Source organism: Meles meles, chromosome 5, assembly GCF_922984935.1.
Source record: "Meles meles chromosome 5, mMelMel3.1 paternal haplotype, whole genome shotgun sequence".
In the NCBI taxonomy this organism is placed as follows: domain Eukaryota; kingdom Metazoa; phylum Chordata; class Mammalia; order Carnivora; family Mustelidae; genus Meles; species Meles meles.
Genome location: NC_060070.1, coordinates 120,894,322 through 120,920,053, shown reverse-complemented (window position 1 = coordinate 120,920,053; position 25,732 = coordinate 120,894,322). Strand labels below are relative to the sequence as shown.

General features: G+C 58.4%; 2 protein-coding genes across 4 annotated transcripts; one reads left to right on the top strand and one right to left on the bottom strand.

The window, feature by feature from the left end:
• Positions 1–12,526: 12,526 nt before the first annotated feature.
• On the top strand, positions 12,527–21,573 carry HMGA1 (high mobility group AT-hook 1). 2 transcript variants are annotated; one of them, XM_046006141.1, is made up of 6 exons: positions 12,527–12,650; positions 12,897–13,010; positions 16,272–16,417; positions 18,059–18,142; positions 18,769–18,819; positions 20,184–21,573. In XM_046006141.1, the coding sequence occupies exons 3-6, from the start codon at positions 16,316–16,318 to the stop codon at positions 20,235–20,237; spliced, it is 291 nt and encodes a 96-aa protein (XP_045862097.1). In that variant the 5' UTR covers positions 12,527–12,650; positions 12,897–13,010; positions 16,272–16,315; the 3' UTR covers positions 20,238–21,573. The 2 variants fall into 2 exon arrangements, with proteins under 2 accessions (XP_045862097.1, XP_045862095.1); XM_046006139.1 differs by having other exon boundaries at positions 16,272–16,450.
• A 162-nt stretch (positions 21,574–21,735) lies between these two features.
• Positions 21,736–24,813, bottom strand: SMIM29 (small integral membrane protein 29). 2 transcript variants are annotated; one of them, XM_046004349.1, is made up of 5 exons: positions 24,222–24,813; positions 22,971–23,154; positions 22,762–22,787; positions 22,372–22,438; positions 21,736–22,184 (listed from the first exon to the last, which is right to left on the bottom strand). In XM_046004349.1, the coding sequence occupies exons 2-5, from the start codon at positions 23,079–23,081 to the stop codon at positions 22,119–22,121; spliced, it is 270 nt and encodes an 89-aa protein (XP_045860305.1). In that variant the 5' UTR covers positions 23,082–23,154; positions 24,222–24,813; the 3' UTR covers positions 21,736–22,118. The 2 variants fall into 2 exon arrangements, with proteins under 2 accessions (XP_045860305.1, XP_045860304.1); XM_046004348.1 differs by having other exon boundaries at positions 22,372–22,477; positions 24,222–24,334.
• Positions 24,814–25,732: the final 919 nt, after the last annotated feature.

Below are 25,732 nucleotides of genomic sequence, written 5' to 3'. Positions count from 1 at the left end.
AAAATGTATTACTTGCTAAAAATATTCCATGATACTTCACTCTTTAGGTTAGCAACTCCCTCCTGTTGGATGCTCCAATCGTTTTCTTTTTTTATTATTATTATTACTATTATTACTAATGATGGAATAAATTTGATTCTGGGACATAAGTCCCTGACCTCTTTTCTAATTGTGTGAGAGGAAGGATTCCTACAAATGGGGATTAGCAGGTCGAAGGGCTGTGCCGTCCTCAAGTACTACTCATGGCTCAGTGGCTTTCCAGAAAGGTCAAACTAGCTCATTCCCATCAGCTACATGTGAGAGCACTCAGCATGCTGAAACATTGCCAGCACTGGGAATTATCATTTTAAAGCTCTTTGCCATTTGATAGGAGAAAGACAGTATTTCCCTTGCACTTTAAAGTAATCCTTTCTAAAATGCGACCTGTCCCATCCCTGCTAAAAACCTTCCATGGCTCCCTATTACCTCTGGAATAAAGCCCAGGCCCCAGCTGACAGGTGAGCACCCCAATATCAGCTCCCATTTACTCCACTGTCCGATTCTGTGGCTTCCTTTCCCTCCCCTGTACTCAGTACTACAGCGTGGCTGGCTGTTTCCGAAACCCACTGGAAAAACTCCTTCCCTCCAAGGCTCTGCCCACACCACTCATCTCACTCCACCGTGTTGCTTCTTAAATGTATGAGCCTCACGTCTCTCACTGCAATGAAGCTAACCACCCTGCACACTTGTTCAGACTCACTGTGATGATTTAAAGATCTAGGGCTGCCCGGGCGGCTCAGTGGGTTGAGCCTCTGCCTTCCGCTCAGGTCATGATCTCAGGGTCCTGGGATGGAGCCCAGCTGGCCCTCTGCTCAGCAGGGAGCCTGCTTCCCCTTCTCTCTCTGCCTTCCTCTCTGCCTACTTGTGATCTCTTTCTGTCAAATAAATAAATAAAATTTTAAAAGAAAGAAAGATAGATAGATCTAATAGGTATCCAAGTGCTTTTTAATGTTCTGCATCACTCTGCCGAGGGTGGCCATCTCTGCCCACCCCTCCTCTTGGAAGGAAGAAGCAGGATGGTGAGAGCTATAATTCCCTAGGTGCCCAGCCCCGTGCTGCCTCACTCAGGGCCCTGGCAGGACTTGGAACCCAACCCAGGGGCTCACAGAGGCTTTAAAGGAGAACCCAACCCAGAGGCTTGCAGAGGCTTTAAGGGAGGGCCATTGGTGGAGTAAAGAGGGTCCATGGGTGGGGGGTGCAGCACCGGAACCAGGTTGTCACTGTGGCTCCCAGGGCTGAAAGGATAAAGGGCAGATGTACGGGGAGTCATGGAGGGACACAGCCACAGCCAGACCAGGGGCAAAAGTTGGGCAGGGGCCAGGGCAAGAGCATCCTGACTTCTCCTTCCCTCCGATCCCTTCGAGTGAGTGCTGCCCAACAGAAAGCCAGCTGGCAAGGGGGCCTAGGCACAGAGCCCCATGAGAGCAGGGAGGGATGGGGAGGGTAAGGGGATGGAGGAAGGCGGAATAAGGGGGCCAGGATTACTGTCCACCACCACCTCCCATTTTGCAGATGAAGGTCTTGAGGCCCAGAGACAGGAAGACACTTGTCCCCTGCTGCGGAGCTGGTAAGGTGGAGCTGGGAGAGGACAGCAGGCTCAGAGGCATGGTCCCTGGACCCAACCTCCCAGAACAGGAGGCCCCTGCTGTTAGCAGCATGCACTGTGGGCAGCGCCCAGGCACCCCTGCCTCCCTGCTCTCCTCCCTCCCTCTCACTAGTCACTTGTCCCTTCCTCTGGCTTGTCTCCTTCCTGGGTCTCTGTGTCCTTCTCCACTTTCTCTCCTCCCAATTTCTGAGCCTTCTCATCTCTGGCTTTCAGTCTCTACATTTCTCGGCCTTTCTTTTCTACATGGCTGACTTGCCATCCACCCCGCCCCACCCCTTCCAGAGCTCAGTGTCTCTGCGACTCTCCTCTGGACTGTCCCCGGTGCCCCTCCGTCTCCCATCTCTGCCGCGAGCACCCAGTCCCTACACGCCCCGCCCCCTGTCGCCGGCCGGTCCCTCCGCCCTGCGGCTCGGTGGCAGGGCCCGGGGGCGGGGACAGCAGGGCTGGCGCGGCGCCCGGCCTGAGTCACACGCATGAGGCAGCGTGAGTCAGGCGCGGAGGGAAGTCCCTACGGAAGGGGCTTTCGGAGCCGCAATCGAATCACAGGGAAAGAGAAAGTGTTCGGACGTTCCTTTGACACAGTGACCTTGTGTGAGCCCTAGCCGGGCACACCCCCGACATCCTATCCGCAGACAACAACACGTGCCCCCACCCCCAGCCCACCACCCCCAGGGTGCACGGCCAGGGTCCCAAAGGGTGGGCGCCCAGGGCCCTCCCCACCTCCACTGGGGCCCAGAAGCGTGCACTGTCTGTTCCCTGTGCCTCCAACAGGCAGTCCTTCCCCCAGCTTCCAAAAGGCCTGGCCAATGCCCCAGCCGGCACGCCTCGGTGGCAGCCATACCTAACACCCCTTCCCCCCCACCGGTCCAGGCGCTGTGTCAGGAAAGACCCCTTGCAGATGGATTAGGTCACCTTGTGCAGCCCCGCCGTGTGGCAGGAGATAGGCAACTTGGGGTCCTTCAGGGGTGAAAGATCCCCTCCCTCAGACTCTCCTCCTCACCCTCTGAGCCTGGCCTGGGATCAGATCAGCTGGATTCAATTAAACAAATCTTTATTGAACACCTATAATAAAGTCCAGTGCCAGACTCTAAAAACTGGGGACAGGACGAAATATGTTGCCTCCCGCCCTCGGAGAGCAGATATGGGGGGGGGGGGGTGGACAATAAACAGTAAGCGAAGAATCAAGAATCTAGACCAGCACTGTCAGTGGATACAGAAGCTGAGGCAGGCACATCCATGAGCTCTCTGGCGGCCATATTAAAATGGTAAAAAAGAAACACATGAAATGAACTTGAATAATATATTGTGTTTAAGGCAGTATGCCCAAATATAATCATTTCAGCATATACTCTACACAAAAATTAGTATTTCTATGTGTGTGTGTATGTGTGTGTTAAACCCTAAATCTTGAAATCCAGAGTACTTCAGACCATGCCGCACCTGCGTCTGGGGACAACAATAATGGGCAGCGCTGTCTAGATGCCGGATAAGGGATATGGAATAAAAAAAACAGAGCAGGGTAAGGAGGTGGGGAGCGCAGGGTGGAGGAAGGGCGGGATTCAGAGCCCTGAGAGGTGGAGGTACTCTGAATCCAAGTCACCTGAACTTGCTGAACCCCAATTTCCTCCTCTGCAAAATAGAGACAGGAACCCTCCCATGTGCATCAGACTAACGAGCACTCATTAAATGTTATTTTGGTCCCTGCCCCTCCAGCTGTCTGACCTAGTGGCCAACCACCTTGCAGGGGCTGCCAATCTCAGAGTCACAACCCTCCAGCCTGGACATTTAATGGCCACCAAGGGCAGACTCGCTTCCCACCCCACCCACCATCCCTCTACCTTGTATCTGTATCTACCCCTTGCTACAGTAAGATGACTTAGCCTCTGGACTTGGCTGTCACTGTGGGAGGGATACTTAGAGCTCCTATGAGCAAAGTATGGTAGACTTCCAGGGACCAAACCATGGTTTAAGCTGAACTTAGGCCAATGCCAACGCACGTGGGGGGCACCAGGTGCCAACTTCATCATACTGGGAAGGTGAATTTCCTCTTTGAGAACTAGTAGAAGAATTTCTGCCCGTGAGACATGCTGCTCCCCAAACCTCCTATCAAGGGCAGAAGTGCCATAAAAAGACCCATCGCAGCTGTGCGCAGAGCCCAGGAGCAAGGTGGGGAGGGATGAGGAGAGAGGGCCCCAAACCCCAGGTGTTGCTGTGGGAGGGGTTCTGAAGCAACTTTACACACCCCACCTTCAGGGCAGGTAGACCAGCAGGCCCAAGCCCAAGCGAAGCTCCAGGATCAACCCTTAGCCCCTTCCCGGGGCACTCCGTGGTGGGGAGGAGGCCCCAGCAAGGCTGGAAGTGGGGGATGGGAGCAGGCCCAGAAGTTACCCAGACAAAGGAGACGGCAGGGTCTGGGCTTGGAACGCAAACTGCCATTGCCCCTCACCCCACCCCACCCCAAGGCCTGGGAATTGGCAGGGCACCCTGGATGGTGACCCAGAAGCCTGTCTGTCAGCAGCTCCTGCCTGGCACTGCCCACACTGAGCTCCCCCGCTTCCCGCAGGAGACCCTGGCAGCAACCCTTGGATTTTCTCTGCCCACCGGCTCCCTCCACCGCCCCTAGAGACCCACCCCAGACTCTCCCAGGTGGCCCGGATCCTAGTCTCTGTATTTCCTGTCATCCAGACCTCAGAGTGGGTAAAGAGGAGGGGGTGTCCAAGCCTAGGTTCACCCTCACTCAGACTGACACTGCCCACCAGGGCTATTCAGGTGTTCTAGTCCCCTCGAGGACCACCAGACCCCCTAGACTGGGTTCCTGGAAAGTTAGAAAGAAAGAAGACAAAGAAGGGCGCCACTCAATTCGCAGTCCACTGGGCCCTAGGAGAACCTACGACCCCCGCCAGGCCTCATGGGGTGGGAGAGAGGCCTGGTGGCTGGGTGAGCAGGGCGTAAGGAGGTTTAAGCCGGCGCGGTGGGGAGGGGAGCCTACCAGGCCCGTCCCCGCCGCCATCTCCTAGCCAGATTCCAGACCAGCAGGCTCGCCCTGCTCCGCCCGCCTCCCTCCTCCTCCGCCCTCCCGCCAGTGGCGACCTCCCCTCCCCCACCTCGCTTCTCTCCCCTCCCCCAGCTACCCACTTCCTCCGCCCTTCCCCCAGCCCCTTTGGCTCTCATTCATCCATCCATTCACCAAACTTGTGCTGAGCGCCAAGGCCCCCTTAGGCCCTGGTGCAAGGCTCGCGGGTGGGGAGAATAAAACAAAGCCCTTGGAGGATTCCGACAAATCCCCGGCCGGGTGTTGGCTCCTCCCCTCACCCCCAGCCCACCTCCTCCACAACCCAGGCCCCCGCCCTTCGACCTCCACCCTGCTTGCCTTTTCTCTCCTCAGACTCCGGCCGGCTTGTGGGTCCTTCAACTGCGGCCCGGGCCTCCCACGTGCTGCTGGGATCAGGCGGGCCCCACGTCCTCCTGCCCATCCCCGCTACGGGGACCCCAGAGCTATGTTCTCAGCCCTAAGAAAGGTTCAGGGTGGCCTAGAGGAGACGGAGCACTGGGGAACCCACGACACATGCCAGGGGCAGAAGGACCCGGCTGGGACCCCCGCAAGCCCAGCGCCCGGGTAAGGAGGGAGCCTCCGCGTAACAAGCGGTGGAGAATAGTCGCTCTTGAAGGCTTCAGGGATCACATTCCCCTTCCGCAGCCCCAGCACTTAGTCAAGGAATAGGGACAAGAGAAACAAGTTAGAGACCACGGGAAACTCTCCTGAACCCTCCGGGCATGTTCTCAGAAGTGTGTGCCCAAGATGGCAGCAGGTGGCTAAAGCTACAGCCCTTGAGTCCCCAAGTACTAGAGCGGGTTAATGAACTGACCGGGATATCCAGCCCCAGAGGGCATGTGGCCTGGATTGAAAGGCAGCCCAGGGCCTCAAGCCCCCAGAGAACAGGGTCCTGGCTGGGTCGCAGTCGCTGCCCTAACTCACCTTCCACCGGCTCACTGGGGCTCACAGGGGGCTTTCACGGACTACAGAGGTTTAAAGTGTGTGTTTCTTTTCCGGGGCAGTGTATCTGCAGAGCATGTTGTACTGGACATGGTCAGGTCCTTTAGACCAAAGGGACACCTGTCTTCCGTGCACAGCTTAAATCTTAACACTCCCCCAAAGCACACTCTGGAGAGCCACCACCACTGAGCTACCCAGCCGGTCTGCCCCAACCTGAAGGGCCAAGGTGGTTGCCAGGTCCTGATTACTAAACCTGAGACCAAGGGGGAAAAAAAAAACCATTTCCCCTGACTGCTGGCAAACCGGAAGTTCCAGAGGTAGTGGTCGCTAGAGATGAGTCTCTGCAGATCACATGACAACAAAGGTACCATGCTTTTAACATAGTGAGACAAAAAGCTGGTGTCTCCAGAAGGTCCAGGAGTCCCGTCTCTGGGTTTAGGCACCTTGTCACTCCCGAGATGCTGGGTTCCTTGCCCTTTTTTCTACCTTGAGGTTTGGGGGACCCATGTCCTATCCCCAGCCCAATGCCCTGTGGCTTGGCCTTTGTGAGAACAGAAGTCAGTTCAGCTAATCATTCTTCATTCCACATTTTTTTGAGATTTGAGCACTGTGTGAGACCCTGGGGCTACCCCTGTGAATCCTGGACATCCACTCCTCTGTCCTTCCAATGGAGAGCACTGGACAGGAAACAAATAGACCACTCTTACTGATGATCGTTAAAGTAGAAAAGTTAGTGATATAGTATGTTAGAAATTGTAAGTGTGTGGGGTGGGGGGGATGTGTGGTAGATGAATGATTGCAGGGGCAAGTATGCAACTTTACATAGTGTGGACAGTACTACTGAACAGAGACCTGAAGGCAGTGAGAGAATGAGCCCTGAGAATATATATCTACGGGAAAAGCAGGCTAAGCAGAGGGAATGGCGGGTGCAAAGGCCCTGAGGTGAGCTCTTGCCCGGGCAGGTGCATGAAGTGGGGGGGTGGGGAGGCTGGTGTGGCTGAAGGAGAGCAGCAGGGAGGTGATGAGGTTGGGGGTGGGGCAGATTTCAGGGCCTCTTGGGCCTTTGCGAGGACTTCCTTTTAACTCTGTGAGATGGGAACTCCTGGAGGGTTTGGGTTTGTTTTTTTTTTAAGATTTTATTTATTCATTTGACAGACAGAGATCACAAGTAGGCAGAGAGGCAGGCAGAGAGAGAAAGGGAAGCAGGCTCCCTGCTTCAATGCTGGGCTCGATCCTAGGACCCTGAGATCATGACCTAAGCCGAAGGCAGAGGCTTTAACCTACTGAGCCACCCAGGTGCTCCTCCTGGAGGGTTTAAGCAGAGGTGGGACATGCCTTATGTTTTAGCTGGAAAGAGATTTAATACCAGGAATTAGGTGCTTATCAAACTGTTGGAAGAACGGGAGAAGCCGGCTTTAGATGGCCTCCTGGTACCACAGAACTGAACTGCCCCCCTCTGCTCTGATTAGGGTGGAGGGGGGAGAATCTGGAGGCCCCACCCAAGTAGCTGAGCAGTGACCCAGGGGCAGGAGGCCCCTCTGCCTCCATACCTGCCTCTTGACCCCTGTAAAGTGGGTAACTGGACATTGTAGGTGCTACAGAAAAGCGCGAGTCTCCACAGCCCATTCCCCCAAATTTCACTCTTTCCTTGGTGGGACCTAGTTCACATCCAGAACTGCACGGGGAATGGAAATGGGGCGAAGGGGATCTCAGCAGGTACCGCACTACTGAAAGTACATTGCCATGTACTTGTCTGCCCCACCCCCGGCCCAAAGTATACCACTTAAAGATGGGGAATGTAGCTACCTAGTTCAAAGTCACATCCCCAGTGCCTCTATTGGTGCCGGGAGGGAGCCATCTGGCCAGACTGGGAGAAGGCAGCAAGCCCATCCAGCCTGGGAATAGAAAGCAGAACGCCAAGCTGCTTCATCTCCCTGAGCCTCGGTTTTAACATCTGTACAATGGGGGCAACAGCATTACTGACCCAGGAGTGTTGTTGAGGGATCTGAGAACACATATGCATTTAGTAGGTGCTCATAAATTCCTTTTCCTCGGGGTTTTCTGAGGCTGAAGAGAAGCCGGGCTTTCCTGGGTTTTAGCCTTGAAGAAGAAAGCTGACAAAGTCCATGGTGTGCTGCAACCATGCAGCGTGGGTAGCTGGCTCCAGGCATGGGGTGCCTGCCTCCTGGGCCTTCCAATTCATTGGAGAGGCTTTCCCTCGAAAGTTGGAAGCAGAAGAGGCTCTCCTCCCATTCTAGGCCTGCCAGGCCTCCTGGCAGCAGAACTTGTGGTCATCAGGGCCTGGAGACCTGATCCTGCCAGATGACCAGATGTACTAGTAGCTGGGTGACTTCCCAGCAGAGTGGTCAAACACTGCGCACCAGGGCGACCCTAAATTTGACTCTTGTGGGTCAATACTGGTTGATACAGCTCTGGTTCCCTCCTGGTTAGGATGGGCCAGGCTGGGTTTATGCCCGCTGTCTGGTCACAACTACTCCTTTTTATTCATGAGTGTTCTGCTCCCCCGTAATAGCTGGGCGTACCTATCCTGTGATCCAAGCATTCTTTCCCCAGGCATGCACTTAGCAGAAATTTGCATATCTAATCACCAAGACATGTTCTGGAATATTCACAGTGGTACTATTTGTTATAACCTCAAATCAAAGTCCATCCAAATACCCTTCAACAGAACAGATCCAAAAACTGTGGCCCATTCATACGACCAACGGTGCAGCAAGAAGGAACCTTCTGCCGCCACATGCCACCACAGGTATGAAACTTAGACGTAATGTTGAGCAAAGGAAATGAACCCAGGAGGACGTCACATATTATTGCATCCATGCAGTGCACGTAAAAACGGGAAGGTATAGGAGGCGCTTAGAAGTGGGGATGGTGGTACCCAAGGGGGACTGGAGATGGTTTCTTGATCTGGGTGCTGGTGACACAAGAGTGTTCCCTCTATGAAGATGCGTTGAGGGGGCACCTGGGTGGCTCAGTCGGTTAAGTGTCTGCCTTGGGCTTAGGTCATGATTTCGGAGCCCTGGGATTGAACCCCGAATTGGGTTCTCTGTTCAGCTGGGGCTCTGCTTCTCCCTCTCCCTCTGTGATTTCTCTTGCTCTCACTCCCTCTCAAAGTCTTTACTATTCTTATTCCTCTTCTTCCTGCCTCCTCCCATCTGTCTGTCATGTTGGGCTGGATGTAGAACATTACCAAACCTCATCCCTGGGACTTCCAGAAAACCTTGACTAAGTCAAACACTACATGGAACCATTCACAGTGGTCTTTCCCACGACTCTTCTAAGAGCTGTAGCTGACTCAGAAGACGTAAATTGAGGGGAGCCTGGGTGGCTCAGTGGATTAAGCCGCTGACCTGGCTCAGGTCATGATCTCAGGGTCCTGGGATCGAGCCCCGCATCGGGCTCTCTGCTCCGCAGGGAGCCTGCTTCCTCCTCTCTCTCTGCCTGCCTCTCTGCCTACTTGTAATCTCTCTCTCTGTCAAATAAATAAATAAAAATCTTTAAAAAAAAGAAGACGTAAATTGAGAAGTAAATATGCGAACCAGAGACATACTGAGAATGAATCCCTAGGAAAGGCTAAGGGACACCCCAACCTCCTACATCCTCTGCATCTCCAAGCTTGGACCAGGAGATGGTCGGGTTCCTACTGCACCACTTAGCAAGGCTGGGGAAGAATGAGCAAACGTCAGGAAGAAGTCGCCAACAGCTCAGGTGAAAATGAGCTTAACCTTCAGCTGTCCTGAAATACACAGTTGATCAGAACTCCCCATTCCCTGCACATTCCTGTTGGGTTCCTCCAGTTCACCAGGTTGTCCTTGCAGAAACGGCATAACCCAACTCCGACAGTCAGAAAATGTTTCCTGTGGGAAAGACCAGTTCTGACATGACCAATTCCCCTGGGACCCCTCAGGCCTTGACCAACCAGATTGATGCCCCAGGCCTCAAATAGCTCTTTCTTCCTGTATGTTCCCCATAGCTCCCCACTTATCCAAATGCCATCAAGGCTGGCTCAAGCCCATCTCCTCCAGCAGACTGACTTCCCTGACTACTCTGAGCTCCATCCCCTCTCCCTCTGTACCATCTATTGAGTCTCTGTTTAAGTGCCTGAGAACTGCGACCCCCCCCCCCCCCCCCCCCCCCCCCCCCCCCCGTCTTAAGTTTCAAGAGCACAAGGAACTTTACTTTTCACTGCTTATACCCCAAGAGTTTGGACCAGTTCTGGGTACACAGTAGGCCCTCAATAAATATTCAATGAATGAATGAATGATGCCACCTCATGGCATCTCCCGGCTTCCTCCTCAGCTTTCTCTGGTGTGTTCCTGGCTCTGACTCCTTTGAATATGAAATGTGCTGGAGCGGGGGCTATATTTTATTTATCTTCTTTCTACCACTCCCCCTGCTGCTTAATACTTAATGAAGGAGGACAGAAAGTTAAGGAAGGGAATTCAGGGCATCTCTATAATCCAGAAAGCATGGAGGTCAGTGGGCAGGTAGCTGGATTACAAGGGTGTGGGTAATCCTGAAGAGAAGCAGGTTACCATATTTGCCCACAAATGTATTTGTAGCTGCCTCCTTCCAGAGAGGGTTTTAGGTGGCTTACAAAAACACCCGCAGTGCAAGGTAAAAAAGTCGTTGAGAAAATCAGGACGAGGGGAAAAATAAGAGTAGGAGAAATAAGATCAAGTCGGCTTGTTAGAAGTGGGCCAAAAAGTTGGCCAAGTTTTCCCACAGCCCCTGGAGGCAGAGGTCCCTCTCCCTTCCCCATCTTCCTCGGGGAAAGCCCCAGGACACAAGGCACACAGGGAGGCAGTGAGGCGCCCCAGGTAAGCCGCGTCCTGGGAAGGGGCCCACCAGGACCCTTCCCACGCCTCCCAGGTCATCGGCCCCAGAGCGCAGGCCTGGCAGCCCAGGCGGCCTTGGGGAGGCTGTGTCTAGGGGCGTGCGATTCTGGGAGGGCGATTCCGGGGCCTGACGTCGGGGCCCGACTGGCTGGCGGGGAACCGTGACCCGAGGGGAGTAGGGCGAGAACTGAAGGCTCGTTCTGCCACCCAACCCTGCAAAGGTTCTAGAGGTAACTCAATGCCTCCAGTCAACTCAACTCGCGGCCTACTAAGCGCGCGCCCGGCACTCAGGGCACAAAGATGGAAGGAGCAGCGCGCCTTCCACCCCGCCCCACCCCCACCCACCGGCTCTAGACAAAGGGGCAGGCCGCCCCTCCCCCAACCTCTCCCTGGCGTTCCCCTCCACCCTCTTCTCCCCTCCGGCCGCCCTTCGGTGACTTCCTTTCCCCTCCAGGGGCAGCGTGGGCACTTCGCAGGAACTGCGTTGCACCTGGGCGCAGGGCGGGGAACCAGCGCGCAGAAGGCGGCCTCCCGGCCCACCCCGAGCCCCGGCCCCAGTCCCGCGCCCTCCTCTTTGAACCCGCTCGGGGGGCCCCCAGCGCCTTCCCGCCCAGGCGCCCCCGCCCCCACCCGGCCGAGCACGTGCTGCCCCCGGCCCGAGCGCTAGCCCGCCGCCCCGGGGGGGGGGGGCTGGGCCCACTCCCGGCTCTGCTCCCCACCCCCACCGGAAACATTCCTGAAACATTCCTGAAAGTAGAAGGCCCGGCCCCTCCGGTTCCCCACCCCGCCTCCACGCCGGGCTCAGGGTTTTCCTGGCGTCCCCCTCCATCGCCGGCTCGCCCCCTGAGGAGGGGGCTGGGCCGGGGCCTCGGCCGACGGGGGAGGAAGAAGGGGAGCAAAGAAAAACATGAGTCACAGTCGTGTGTCACTGGGCCGCATTGCATTTCCCTGCATCACGGGAGGTGTGGAAGGCCGCCTCGGGGACCAGGGGCGGGGAGGTGCGTCCGAGAGGGCCCCGGGCCGGGCCTGCAGGGCGCGCCGCTCTAGACGGCGCCCTTTCTTCTCCCACCGCCCTCCCCGCCATCTTTCCACTTTGGACTTCCTTCTCATTCGTGCAACAAGTCTTTGTTGCGCCAGGCGCCGGGCGGGCCAGGCGTGGCGGGTGCAGCTTGCGTAGACCCAGTCCCTGCCCTCAAAGTGCTTCCAGGCGACCACTGGCTCACGCTTTCATGTTTTCCTTTAAAAGTCACGGCGGAGAGGGCCAGGGCACAAAGTGGGAAGGCATGATCTCAAACCACCAGCCGGGTCCCCTACAGGAACGCAACCAGCCTCAGGTTTACCTGCAAGCGAGCCAATCGTTCGTTTCGCTTGGAGGCTGCACCTTGACTACGGCTCACTCGCGGCCATTAATAAGCGAAAACTCTGGATTTCACAAGTTTCACGTTTGAATTTCCCAAGACTTGGATTTCACCAGGCAGCTACACGCAGGTTGGCACTGAAATGCACATGCTGACACCTGTCCGCCCAGGGGAAATCTACGAGCCGCGTATCTGGGCGCAGGGGGCGGCGGGTAGGCCGCAGAATTCTCCCACAGGCGCGTTTCTCTCCACCCCCTCCCGCCCGCGCGGACCCCGCAGGCACGAACGCCCGCCCACATCCAACGCGCCCCGCGGGCGTCAGGCCCACACGCCCGGAAGGACCCTAGAGGTGACTCTCCCGGGGACCCCCCCCCCGTTCCAGGCTGTAAGGACGCCCTCCCCTCCCATCCCATCCCCCGCGAAAAGCTCCGTGGTGATGCCCCTCTGTGCACCTTCCCATGTCTCCCGGTCCGGGACAGCGGGGAGTGGGCCGTCGCCTCGGGTTCCCAGCCCAGGCCTCCCGCGGGCCCGCCCCCAGGCACCCGGCACCGGGCGCCCCTCCCCGTAGTCAGCACCCACCCGCCCGGCGGCGGCAGCTGCCGGGCGGCCGCCCTTTTAAATCCCCGGGCTCATTTGCATGGCCCCGCCCCCACAGTGACACGGCTGGCGCGGGCGGGCCCGTCCCCCCTGCCCCTGGGTCGCTCTTTTTAAGCTCCCCTGAGCCGGGGCTGCGCTCCTCTAATTGGGACTCCGAGCCCGGGCTATTTCTGGCGCTGGCGCGGCTCCAAGAAGGCGTGAGTTCGCGGCCCCTCCGGTGGCTTTTTTTTTTTTTTTATATCTATCATTTAATTAAATTATTTATTTATTGAGGCCGCACACGGGCCGTGCCTAGCTTCCTGCCCCTCGCCATCCTTCGGGGGAGGGCGAATATTTTTGTCCCCCCGCCTGGATGTGACAGATAAATACCCCGCGGGGGCCTGGGCGGCGAGCACGCGGCGGCGGCGGTCTCTGAGCGCCTCTGCTCTCTCTCCCGGTTTCAGATCCGCATTTGCTACCAGCGGCGGCGGCGGCGGAGCCAGGCCGGTCCTCAGCGCCCAGCACCGTCGCTCCCGGCAGCCCGGAGCGCGCACCGCAGGCCGGCGGCCGAGCTCGCGGTGAGTCGTCCCCGGGGCCCGCGGCGGCGGCGGCGGAGGGGGGCGCCCGCGCCCCCGCCTGCACGCCGCCCCTCCTGCAAGCCGCCCAGGGCTGCAGCGCGCGCCTCCGGCTTTATTCCCAGGCCGGGGCTGCGCGAGCGGCCGGCGGGGGAGGGCCGCGCGGCGCGGGGGCGGGCGGCGGGGCCCGGCGGCGCGGGGAGGGCGCCCGCACCCCTTCCCCCGCGCCGCGGGCGCCCTGCGGGGGGCGGGGACCCGGGAAAGGCGCGCGGTGGGGGAGGGGGCGCGCGGCTGCGGCGAGCGCGAGTTGTGCACCCGGCAGAGCCCGGTGCACCTCGCGCGGCCGCCGCTCCCGCGGGAGCCCGAGCCCGAGCCGGAGCCCGAGCCCGAGCCGGGGCCCGGGCTGTGGGGGGGCGGGGAGAGGAACAGGCTGCGGCACAGCAGGCGAGTGGGGGGTCGGGTGCCCCCCGCAGCCTGGGGAAGTTCTAGAAGTGAGGGGGATGGGCAGGAACCCCACAATTCGGCCCTGTTCCCGCTCGGCCTTCCTCCCGGTGCCCCCCTACGCAGATTGAGGCCGAATCGCGGGCCTGGGTTTGGGGCTTCACCCCGACCCTAGCTCTGGCCCGGCCCGCGCCTCTCGGGCCCCCAGGGCCGGGCCTGCCCTCCGCCCCCACAAACAGGTTTCTCTGCTTTGCAGGGCTCTGTTGGAACTAGTCCCTTTAACTCCCCGTTTCATTTTTTTTTTTTTTTCTGGGGCTTTATTTTGCGGGGAGGGCGCGGAGGGAGGTGGCTTTCTTCCTCTACCCCGCGCCCGCGCGCGCCAGGTTTCCTGCCCCAAGGCGGGCTTGGGTGCCCCCTCTGGCAGGAAGTGGGGCCGGGTGCACCCGCGTGGCGGTGCATGCGGTCGGGGTGCACCAGTTTCCCGCGCCTGCGAGAGCTGCTCGTGCCCCTCCCCCCGCGCGCTCTCGCCCCTAGTCCCGTCGGCCGACCTGCAACGGCCCGGAGCGGACACTTGCAGAGTCACCCTGGGGCCGACTCTGGAGCAGGGGGGACGCGCACTCAACAAGTCTCGGCGGTTAAGCAAAGTGGCGGGCTAGAGAGGTCGCCCGTAATCTACTCTGCCCTGCTCGCCAACTTGCTGTGTGACCTTGGGCAACTCCTCAGGCCTCTCTGGGCTACTTTTTTCCGGACAACAAGGGAGCCCATGCTGATTTCCTAGGGTCGTTCTCGTAGACTCCCTAAGCATTTGTGGAATACATATTGGATGCACGGTGTACAAGGGAGGGGGGGGAGACACGCTTGAGGCCCAGAAGGGCTTATTACAAACTGGAGGGTTCGGGTCGGGCCCTTTTAAACATGCCTTCCCCTAAGCCAGGCCTCTGATATTCAGAAACAGGTGGAAGAGACAAGCATTTCCCTTCCCCAGAGAGGGCCACAGGCCTTCATTCAGTTCCTGGAGGCCTGGACTTGGGGGGGTGGGGTGTCGGAGAGTGGATTAGAGGGTTCCTAGTAGTGAGAGGTGGGAGGAAATTCTAGATGATGCAAGAACTTTCCCGGAGACCCACCAGGATTCCCAGGCATGTTGGGCCCAGGCTTTCTGGGATTAGGGGCTAGCTTGGAGCAACTGGACCCCCCTCTGTGAGGGGGCCTTCACAGACCTCATGTGAGGTCAGCACTCATTTAGGCTGATTAATTTTGATGTTTAGTTTGAAGGGGAACCTGTGGTGTAATATAAGATTCTAATCACTGCCTGTAATTACAGAGCAGGCCAAGCCACTAATGACGGAGCAGGATAAATCACCAACCACCTTGTTTAAAAGGGTTTTCAAGTCTGAAATATTATAAAATAGAATAATTACCAGACAAAGTCTCGCCGTCTGGAGAATCTTGAGGCTTGGGGCCTCAAGCCCTCCAAAAGTCACAAGTTTGAAAAAAAAAAAAAACAAACCCACAAAAAACTTTTTCCTCTCGTTGAGTTAAAATTGGAAATTGTCTGAAAAGGGGAAAGAAAAGTCATTTTCGAATGTTCTAGTTCTCGTTTTGATTGGAGTGAGGACTTCCTGTTGTGGATCTATTTTCACTATGATCTGGTATGATTCTTGGCCTCAGTGTGGAAAGGTAGTTGAGGTAAATTTCTTCTCATTCCCCCCATTTTACAGGTTGAAGGTCTTTTAGAAGCGAAGATGCTTGGGCCTACCCTTTGCCAAGGGCAACCAGGGGTTGGTTACCAGGGAGGTGGAGAGCCATGGGTCTGCACCTGGGAAGACAGAGGGGGATCGGACCGGATGTGGGGGACCCTCACTCTTTTTTTTAAGCTTCTGGAAGAGGCTACCAAATAATGGGGTGCCGGGTGCTCCTTGCAATGGGAGGTTTTAGGTAAACTCACAATTAGTGGGGCTGATTAAATCCAAATGGGCCTCTAAGAGGAGGGAAGATGCAAGAGGAAAAAAACAAGCTGCTTTGAGGACCAGCCCTGCAAGGTGGGAAGGGCAGCTAGCATCCGTTCGAAGGAGCTCAGGGGAGACCCAGGCACCGAAGGGGAAGATCTCATTTGACTCCAGGTGGTGTGTGGGGTAGGGGGAAAGCGGAGAGCCATCTTTCACCTTTGGCTTTCTTTTTCTCCTTCCCACTACAATTTCAACCATCTTCCCCAAATTATTCCCAGCCTTGATTCCCCAAGGCTCTACCCTGGGGAGAGAGCAGAGAGGAGAGCTAAGTGGTGGGGTGGGCACAACCCTGGCCCAGTGATTGGTGTGGAGCATCGAGGTTGGGCCTGAGGCTTGGGCCATGGTGGGTAGGTCACGCTGCTGGCCAGGTGGCCCGGGGCTTACTCCCTCTGCTAACCTTTCCACCCTTGTTGCCTGTGAGTCGCTCAGGCTGGGTTTTCTCCTAAGGGAAAGGGGAGCTGGCTAGAGAGAGGGACCCCCTGGGTTGCACGAGGACCCCCCATCTACACCTTTGTTCAGGTGGCATCACCCACAGAACTGCATCTGAGCTGGCTGTGCCTCTTGGGCCTGGGCCCTGTGTGGGTGGCAGGACAAAGCATGCTTCTGCGCGAGAGATAAGGAGCTGATTAGGGCCAACGGCCCAAGCCCCACCCTGTAGCCCGCGCTGGGGCTGGGCGGACCCGATTCTCAGCAAGCAAGGGTATCCCTGGGGAGCAGGCAGGGTCCCCCAGTGCCCTTTGAGGGCACTGGTAGTGGAGGGGTTGGGAGGGGACCAAAGCAAGGGGTTGTGTTTTAAATAACTTTGCCTGCTCCCCAGCATCCTAGCCATCGCTCCTCCACCTGCTCCAGAGAGAAGGGAAGATGAGCGAGTCGAGCTCGAAGTCCAGCCAGCCCTTGGCCTCCAAGCAGGAAAAGGACGGCACTGAGAAGCGGGGGCGGGGCAGGCCGCGCAAGCAGCCTCCGGTGAGTCCCGGGACGGCGCTGGTAGGGAGTCAGGTGGGTGTCCATACCTTTGCCTCGGTTTACCTCTCTGGGTTAGGGAGGTGCCAGGTGTCTCTGCAAGTGAAAACTGGAGCAGAGGGCTGCAGAATCATTGCTGTGTGTGTGTGTGTGTGTCTGTGTGTGTGTGTGTCTCCTCCAAAAACATGCACCTGGCACGTGCTGACTCTGGTCAGATCCTGAGACCCATGGAGGGAAGTGGGGTCTGAGAAACCTTGAGCCCTGAGCCCATGCCAGATCATCCAAGCCGGAAGTTGCCTGGGCCAGTGCCCCCACCCTGGTAAACTACCCACGCTTTACTCCCAGGGTGTTGCGGACCAGGGCCTTTATAAAAACATAGTTAAAATGAGTCGCATATACATACAAGTTCCGGGTTTCTAATCCTGAGAGTCCTTGCACGTACTGCTCTGTCCAGTCACCATAAACATTTCTAAAGACTTAACTGTCGGTTTCTGGACTTCTTCATCTCAGGCCCTAACAGAAAGGTCCTGGGCTGGCACCTGTTGGGGGCCTCTCCTCACGTGGCCCTGGGCCAGGCTCCGCTCCGGCCCTGTGAAAAACAAAACAAAACAAAATGGAAGCCTAAAGACTTAAAAATGTGAGGAAGTTGGCGAGACAGTGACCCTGGGAACCGTGGTGCTGTCCCCCACTGAGGTTGCATGGGGTTAGGCCAGCCAGGGGGGTGCCTGGGTGGCTCAGTGGGTTAAGCCTCTGCCTTCGGCTCAGGTCATAATCCCAGGGTCATGGGATCGAGCCCCGCATCGGGCTTTCTGCTCAGCGGGGAGCCTGCTTCTCCCTCTCCCTCTGTCTGGTTCCCATGGCCTCCACCCTGTGCCTGTTAGCTGGGGCCCGCGGAGGGGTGCCTGAGCGGGGGTGCTGGGTTACAGGACCATGGTGGCCCTAAACAGCCTGTGGACAGCCGCCCTGAAACCGTAGCTGATGTGCCTTCGCTGCCTGGCTTCTACGCCTCATGCAGCAGCTTCTTACTCTGTTGGGCTTATTAAAATTTCAGCGGCAACCACGGTAGGGAGCTCTGGGTTTCCGACATGTGGGCATACTTCCTTCTCCGAGAGGTGGCCTGGAGGGAGTCAGTTTGCAGGGAGAGGCTGGAGGCTCTCTCTAGCGGGACGAAGGGGGCATCCTTTCCCCTCTTCGGCATCCCTCACAGCGGGGAGGCAACTGATTGGCCCAGTGCTGGCCACTTCCACACTCTTCATTTAGTCTCTGGATACCCTGTGAGGTGTCTTGTCACCATTTACGGTTGAGGAAACTGAGGCCCGAGCATCCTGCGTCTTGCCCAAGAGCTTCGAGCCCCGTGGTGGCAGAGCTGCCTGCTGGTGTCTTTGTGCCCCCGTGCCGCCTTGCCCTCTTCTGCCTTCTTGTCCTCCTCTTGGCGCAGGGAGGCTTGGGAGGGGCTTTGCAGAAGATGGTCAGTGTGCGAACTTGAATCACGAGGGCTTGTCTGCTCTGGTGCCTGTGGATTTCTGGGTCGGGGCACTGGCTTGCTTGACTCAGTCTTGCTGGGGTCAGGGGAGAGCGCCATGTGTTTTGAAAGGGGTGGGACAGGTGACTTCTGTGTTCTGATGACCCCATCTGTCTTTGCAGAAGGAACCCAGCGAAGTGCCGACACCTAAGAGACCTCGGGGCCGACCAAAGGGGAGCAAAAACAAGGGTGCCGCCAAGACCCGGGTAAGGCTGGAGGAGGACGGCCTCCCTCTGCCCATGGCCACAGCTGGGGGAGGTCTAGGAAGGCACTGGCTTGTCCTTACTCTGTCCCCTGCCCTCTTTCCTGGCATGGGTGCCAGGGGGTCTTGGCTAATTGGGGAAGGCAGGGTGATGACCGAAGCCTCACTTTGGGGGAAATCGAGTCAGAAGTCCCATAGCTTTCGTCGTCTGGAAACAGGCGAATCGGGAAGAGGGAAGGGGCGGTTCCACCCGTCCCTGCATGGAGAATGTTCCATTCGGGGGTCCCCCTGGATCCCGAGGGAGTGGGGATAAGCAGGGAAAGGCAGATTCACAGTGGCAGCAGTCTCTCAGAGAAGTTGTTTTGTTTTTTATTTTTTTTCTGAGACACGACTCATATCCTCTGAGTCATGGGTGGAGGAGGGAGTGGGGGGCGTGTGTGTATGTTGGGGGGGGTGCAGTGTGGCTGGCCAGTCATCACCAGCTGGACTCGGGTGGGCCTGCTGGGGTGAGAGTCCCAGGCTGCCCTGAGCAGAGGTGGGGAGTTCTGCCCCTCCCCACCAGGGCACTGGTGGTTGCGTGAAGACTGAGGGACATTTTTGACTTAGTGGATCTTTTCTCTGACCATCTAGAAAACTACCACAACCCCAGGGAGGAAACCAAGGGGCAGACCCAAAAAACTGGTAGGTGAAGGGATGGCGGTGCTGTGGTTTGCTGGGGAGGATGTTTAAGGATGAGGTACTGAGTCCTGTGCGCTCAGCGTGGAAGGACGACTCTGCCTGGCCGGAGCCAGGAGTAGTGGGACATTGTCCCCTTCCCCAGGCCTGGAGGGAAAGGGATTTACATGTGGCCCAGGGTCCTGGCACCCAGCCCAGGGCTTTTAAAGGGCTGTATCCCTGAGAAGCAAGGGGTCCCAGGTACGAACCTGCCCTAGCCAGGGGTGGGGCTCCTTCTCTTTCCTCGGCTCCTAGAACAGACTCAACTTCTAGGGGGAACTTGGAGGCCATCTAGTCTCCTTCTCCCACCCAGCCCCATAATAGAAGTGAGGAAAGAAGGCCCTGAGAGCAGAGCACGGGTTCTGTCCTCACCACCGTCTTGGGTAGGGAGGAGGAGGCAGCCAAGGAGCTCAGCCCTAAGTCGAGCTGGCAGTGCTGTGTGGGAGCTGAGGGGTGATCCCACATGGAGGCCCCTCCTCACTGGGACCCACCATCCATTTCTGAGCCCCCAAATAGCTGCTAACGCAAGAAGGTAGGTTGAGTCAGGAGGCTGCCTCTGGGGCCTCACTGAAGTCAACGGCCACCCCAGCCTTGTTCCTCCTGGCCTTTTTCTGTCCCCCCAACCTGCTCCCTGAACTCCCTGAGGCCTTCATTCCTCGAGCTGAGCCACCACCAGGGTGAGGAGGGGGGTCAGGGGGTGCTGGCTGGGCCCCAGGAGTGAGTAACAGGAAACAAGTTGTTTGGGAGTTTGTGCCTGGCACGGGGGGCCGCAGGCCCGTGTGGTGTGGTGTCCCGACATTCCCGCCCAGTGAGTGAGCCCCGGAGGCACACACACTTCCCCTTCCTCCCCGCCCTGGCCTGGGGTCAGTCCGAGGCCTGGCTCCATAGCCCCTCAGCTGCCCCTGCGGCCCAAGGCCACCTGGTTCCCCAGCGAGGCACCCAGCAGCCACCTCCTCCCGCTTCCTCTTCCTGGCCACCTCTCCCTCCCCCGCCTATAGAAAGCCACTTATCTCCTCACTTCCCTAAGCTGGGTGTTGGGGGGGACAGGCCCTGGGGCCAAGGGGGCCTGGCTCCTTGTGGGAGCAGCCTGTGTGTGGGGTTTTTTCCCTCCCTTTAAATTCTTCCTTTTTTATGAATGAAACTGGGCCGTGGAGGTTGCTGAGTCACTCACACACTCAGCCCTGACTCATTCCCCCTTCTGGAGAGCCAGGGAACCCAGGGAGGGGTGGGGGCCCTCCTGGCCTGTGCCCCCACCCCCCAGCACCACCAGTAGGGGGCAGGGGGCAGGCCTGGCACTCCTGCTGACCGGCCTGCCTGCCTCCTCCTCCCAGGAGAAGGAGGAAGAAGAGGGCATCTCGCAGGAGTCCTCCGAGGAGGAGCAGTGACCGCGCCGTGCCGCCTGCCGCCTGCTCCTTGGCCGAGGAGCAATTTTCCTTCTGGGACTGGACAGCTCCGCTCCGCTCCCACCGCCCCCTCCCCCAGGCCCCCCCCTTTCCCTGCACCACCACCACCCACCTGCGCCCTCGCCGCCACACTACACAGCACACCAGCCGCTGCGGGGCCCCAAGGCCCGAGTGGGGAGCAGTTTCCTTCGGTCTCGGTTTCCAGCGACCCCTCACCCACCCGCACACTCACAGCTCCAGACACAGCTGACCCCCAACCTTGCCGTGCCCTGCCCCCTGCTGTGTCCCCCCCCACGGTGGGGACGTTGCTGACTGGGCTCTTGGTTTGGGGGGGTCCCCTTCTGCTTCCCCATTCTTCCTCTGGCTTCCCACTGAGGGGCCTTTGGAGGGCTTCCCTGGCCTTAAAAGGGGCCCCAAGCCCCATCTTCTGATCTGCCCCCCACCACAGCACAGGCAGCGGCAGGTATGGCCAGTGGGGAGAGGCGCTGGGCCCTGAGATGCCCCCCACCCCACCCAGCCTGTGTCTCACTAGGTGCGGCTCACACCCACTTTTCTTCCTCCCTTGCCTAGTTCTTGCTCTAGGTCAGACAGCCGCCTTTGGGCACAGGAAGGCAGGCAGGAGGGGTCTGAGCCCCCTACCCTTTCTAAATGGGCTCCAGCCCACCCCACCCCCTCACCCTGGAATCTATTGCAGTGAGGGAATTGCAGTCCCCCCTTTTTCCAGGTGAGGTCCCAGAGGCCTAGGCTCCCTGCCACGGCCTCCCCAGGTGGGCTGGAGCCACTGCTCAATCCCCTCCGCTTCCACCCTAGGCCTCAGTTTCCCCCTTCCTCACACGGGGCACTAATAACAAGGAGCTAGCCTTGCCCACTCCCACCCTTCTGCTCCTCCCCACCCCCCAAGGTTCTGGTTCCATCTTTTCCTCTGTTCACAAACTACCTCTGGACAGTTGTGTTGTTTTCGTTCAATGTTTCCATTCTTAGACATCCGTCATTGCTGCTGCGACCAGCGCCAAATGTTCATCCTCATTGCCTCCTGTTCTGCCCGCGGTCCCCTCCTCCGAGGCACTCTTAGGGGCAAGGGCCCGGGGCAGCACAGGCTGGGTTACCGACCACCCCAGTCCCAGGGAAGGTGAGGCCCTGCCCCTAGGATGCTGCAGCAGAGTTGGGGGGGGGGGCTGTATTGACCGTCGGGTGTAGAGGCTACCTTCTCCCCCCTGTTCTGCCGGGGAGGAGGTGGCCATTATTTGTCCCAGCCTGGGGCCCCCCCATCTGGTTTCCTATTTGCAGTTACTTGAATAAAAAAATATCCTTTTCTGGACTGGAATCCTTCTGTGGTGGGTACCTGGGGTAGGTAAGAGTGGAAGCCAAGGACAGTTGGTGGGGGTGGCTCTCCGGGGAGGAGGGGGGCAGGAAAAGCTTTAGCTCCAAGGAAGGTAACAAGCCTCTCAAAAAAAAAAAAAACAAAACAAAACCACACCCCTAGCCACAAAACAGTTTATTTACAAAATATATATACTGAATACTATACATTAGGCCCTGTCACCATGGAAACAAATCCAAAGCCAGGTTGGGGAGGGCTCAAGAGAAAGGTGGGGCCTAGGAAAAAAGTCTCCCAACCACCCTTCCAACCGGGCAGGAAAAACTTGGATTAGCCTGGTGGGGGGGCGAGTGGGTGGAAGGCTCAGCCCACCAAGGACTGAAGGCCTGGGCAGGGGGAGCAAGGTGCAGCCTGGATGGTGAGAGGAGACGAGACCCAGTTCCCAGCAGGGGGAGCTGGATGAGTGCAAGTGGGGAAGGACACCGCAGGGCCCTGGAGCACGCCCAAGTGCCATGGTTCTGGAGAGCAGGGGGGTGGGGGTGAGGTCAGGTCTTGACGTCCAGCAGGGGCATCCGCTTGTGCTGGTAGCCACTCTGCCAGCCATGTACCACCTGTGGGGGCAGAGACCGGGCTACAGGGCTGGGGTCCAGGGCAGAAGCTGTGGCACCCCTGGTAGGAGGGCGGCCCACTAGCTCTGGCCCACATAGGGAGGTTTGAGGACAGAACCTGGCTCTGGGGAAGAAGACAGCAGGTTGCCCTGCCGACTGTTCTGCCTCCACCCACCCCCCCAGCGCTCACCTTGGGGTCCCCCACATCCGAAAGCAGCTCCTGCTCAGCCTCATGCAGCTCCTCCGCGGGGTCGTAGCTGTACATGGGGAGCAGGTGATGGCGAAGCCGGTCCACTCTGGGGAGCAGGGGAGGGCGCTCAGCCCAGGGGAATCCCATTCCCAACACCTAAGGCCGTGGGGGCCTTTGGGGGCACACTATGGTTCTGAGAATACATGCCCAGTTCTAGAAGGGGCCCCTCTTCAGTGGGTTCCAAGCCCAGTTTGGGCAGGAAAACCTCACAGCGGGGTGTAGGGAATTTGGGGCTAGTATAAGGAAAGCCCAAGGACATCTTAACCTCAGCTGTAGAGAACCAAGCCTACAGGAAGAAACAGAAGTAATACTGGGGACAGGGACACTCACCGCTTTTTCTTCTGGACATACATTACCTGTAACAGAGACACAGCGCTGTGCAGGCTGCTGAGCCCAGGACGGCCCATGAGAGACCCACCTCTACCCCTTCACCCATCACAGCAGGACAGCGGAGATGAGCGGTGCAGGCTCGCCAGCCCCACCGCCCCCGCTCCCAGCCGAAGTGTGGATGTGTATGTGTGTCCGTGAGGGCTCCTTACCACAACCACCACCACCCCGACCAGGGTGATGAGGAAGAAAGGCCCCAACACGTAGCCCACCATGGAGTCGCTGTTGGCCTGGGGGGCATTGGGCACTGTAGTGTTACTCATGACATCAGCAGCCGGAGGGCTGGGTCGTCAGCATGGGCAGTGGGGCCTCGGGAGGGCGCCTCCACGGGGCTCCCTGCGGAGGAGAAAGGGAGGTGATTCGTTTGACCCAGGGTGCCATCCAAGCTCTGGATCCCTCTCCAAGAGCTGGTGATGTATCAAAACTTAGGTCAGGCCCTGGGATGAGGGATCCTCCAGGTCAGTGTGCTGGGTTTAACCCTCCAGTGACTCCAGGGAAATCCTGGGTGTGGAGGGCACCAAGAAGAGGCCCAGAGTGCTGCCCGGCTCCTGTCCCCAAGCCAGGGTGGGGCCCAGCTCAGGTGCTGGCCAAACACTGGCACGTCTCTACTGGGAAAAGCTTAGATCTATGTTTGGAGCTCCTATTCCGACCTCTGGGAATACTGGGCAGCCAGCACCTGTCCAGTGGAGCAAAAGGGGGAGATCTGATATTTGAGGGTACTGCGCTGTGGGGCCTGCGGGTGAGGCAGGAGCATCTGAAGGGGCCTGCCCCAGTCCTGGTCCAATCCCCCCACTCAGGCTACGGGCCTTCTCTGTGCCCTCCTTGTCCCTGGTGTGACTGCGGACATACAGCCAGTACAGTCTCTCCTCCACTGTTACCGTGCCAGGGCGGACACGAGTGGGCAGGGCTGGATTGTATCTGCGAGGTGATGTCACCTCCCTCTGGTCCCCACCCGGGGCTCCGCCCAGGTCCCTCCCCTCTTTAGCGTGGGCTGACAGGCGGAGGTGAGAGGGTCAGCTTCCATCGACAGATGTAAGGAGGCCGCCGATGGGCTCCTGTACGCAGACCCCAAGGTCCCCGACCCCGCTTCGCTTGGGTCTCCACTGAGGGGCAAGGTATGAACTACCTGTCCCGGTGTCCGTGGGGGCACCGAGCTTGCACGGTCGCATGCACACCGTCCCATGGTCGAAGGGACCTGCCGAGGTGGGGCGGGTGTCGGGCCGCTCCCCTCATGCGGACCAGCACCGAATGGGAGGTATAGTTCCCACGACGCTGGGCGGCTCAGGCCGGGGGAGGGAGGTTTGGGGGCTGCAGGGAGAGCCCGGACATCCCGGAATCCCGGCACCCCGAGACATGGACCCGCGCCGGCGCTCTGCAGCCCATCCAACCCGAGCATGCCTTACCTCCCGCCGCTGCAGCCCGGACAGAAACGCCCTCAGTTGGCTCCCAGGCCCCGGAAGGGCCGGCAGGCGCGTGATCAAAGGACCCGGGGAAATGGGCGGGGCCTCAGCCCCGGGGCGCAGCCAATCCAGTGGCGGAAGGCTGCGGGCCCGGAGACTTCTGGAGCGGCCAATCCGGAGCTGGGGGGTGCGCGGGGCGAAGGCGGGGAGGGCTGGGGTTGCAGGACCCATACCGCGGCAGCAGGGGGCAGGCGAGCGCCGCGCAGCGGGGGGAGGAGAGCGTGCGGGGAGAGGCGGGGCAGCTTCCCGGCGTCCCCTGGGGCGGACCCGGGCCGGGCCCCGGCGCTGGGGAGCTCGGGTTGAAACCTGGGGCCTGGTGTTGCTTCCTAGTCCTCTCGGGTGCAACCCAGGTGTAGGGCCAAGCCACGCCCTGAAGCTTAGTCCCGGCGTGCGGCGACTAGCCGCTACCTCCGCCTCTGGGACCCTGCCCGGGGCCCCCACGGACTCCATTAGTGTTTGTGGAGCCTTCCAAGCCTCCTAGTTTCCCCAGGGGCCTACGACGCTGTGCTCAGAGGGTAGATAGAGTAGGCAAACCTGGGTTAACTCCTGCCAGACCCACTCACCCTCCACCCTTCTACGCGCCTCAGTCTTTTTTTTTTTTTTTTTTTTTAAGATTTTATTTATTTATTTGACAGAGAGCACAAGTAGGCAGAGAAGCAGGCAGAGAGAGGAGGAAGCAGGCTCCCCGCCGAGCTGAGAGCCCGACATGGGGCTCGATCCCAGGACCCTGGGATCACGACCTGAGCCGAAGGCAGAGGCTTTAACCCACTGAGCCACCCAGGTGACCCTACGCGCCTCAGTCTTAACGTCTGTAAAACAGGCTCTGGTGAGGATTAAGCGATCACGTGGATGAGTCCAGAACATACTAGGCCCTGTTAAAATCCCTCGCAAACCTCTGTTTGCAGGGGCACTGATGGAGTAGCGGGGTGCAGTACCTCCGAGCCACAAGCAACTTAAGTAGGTAAATTTGGAGGCTTTAGTGGTCTGAGCATTACAATGGCACACACCAGAGATGGACTGATGGATTGTACCAATGTTCGCATCCTGGTTGTGATACCCTGCTATGTCAGCATTGGGGGAAGCTAGGCAAAGCGTACAGGGGATGTCTTGTTTCTTACAACTGCATGTGAATCTACAATTACTTCAAGTACGTGTATGTAGCTTTATACCCAGACCTTCCCACCTTTCCCCCAAATCACACACGGTTAGGAAAGCCCCAGACTGGCAGGTGATGGAAGCCACCCAGAAACATAAAAGATGTGGGACCTGAACCAGGCTGAGGCGCTCCAGGGTCCTTGGGTGCTACTGGAGATAGAAGGATAACCTAGATCACCTTATTCTTTTTTTTTTTTTTTTAAGATTTTATTTATTTATTTTGACAGAGAGAGATCACAAGCAGGCAGAGAGGCAGTCAGAGAGAGAGAGGGAAGCAGGCTCCCTGCCGAGCAGAGAGC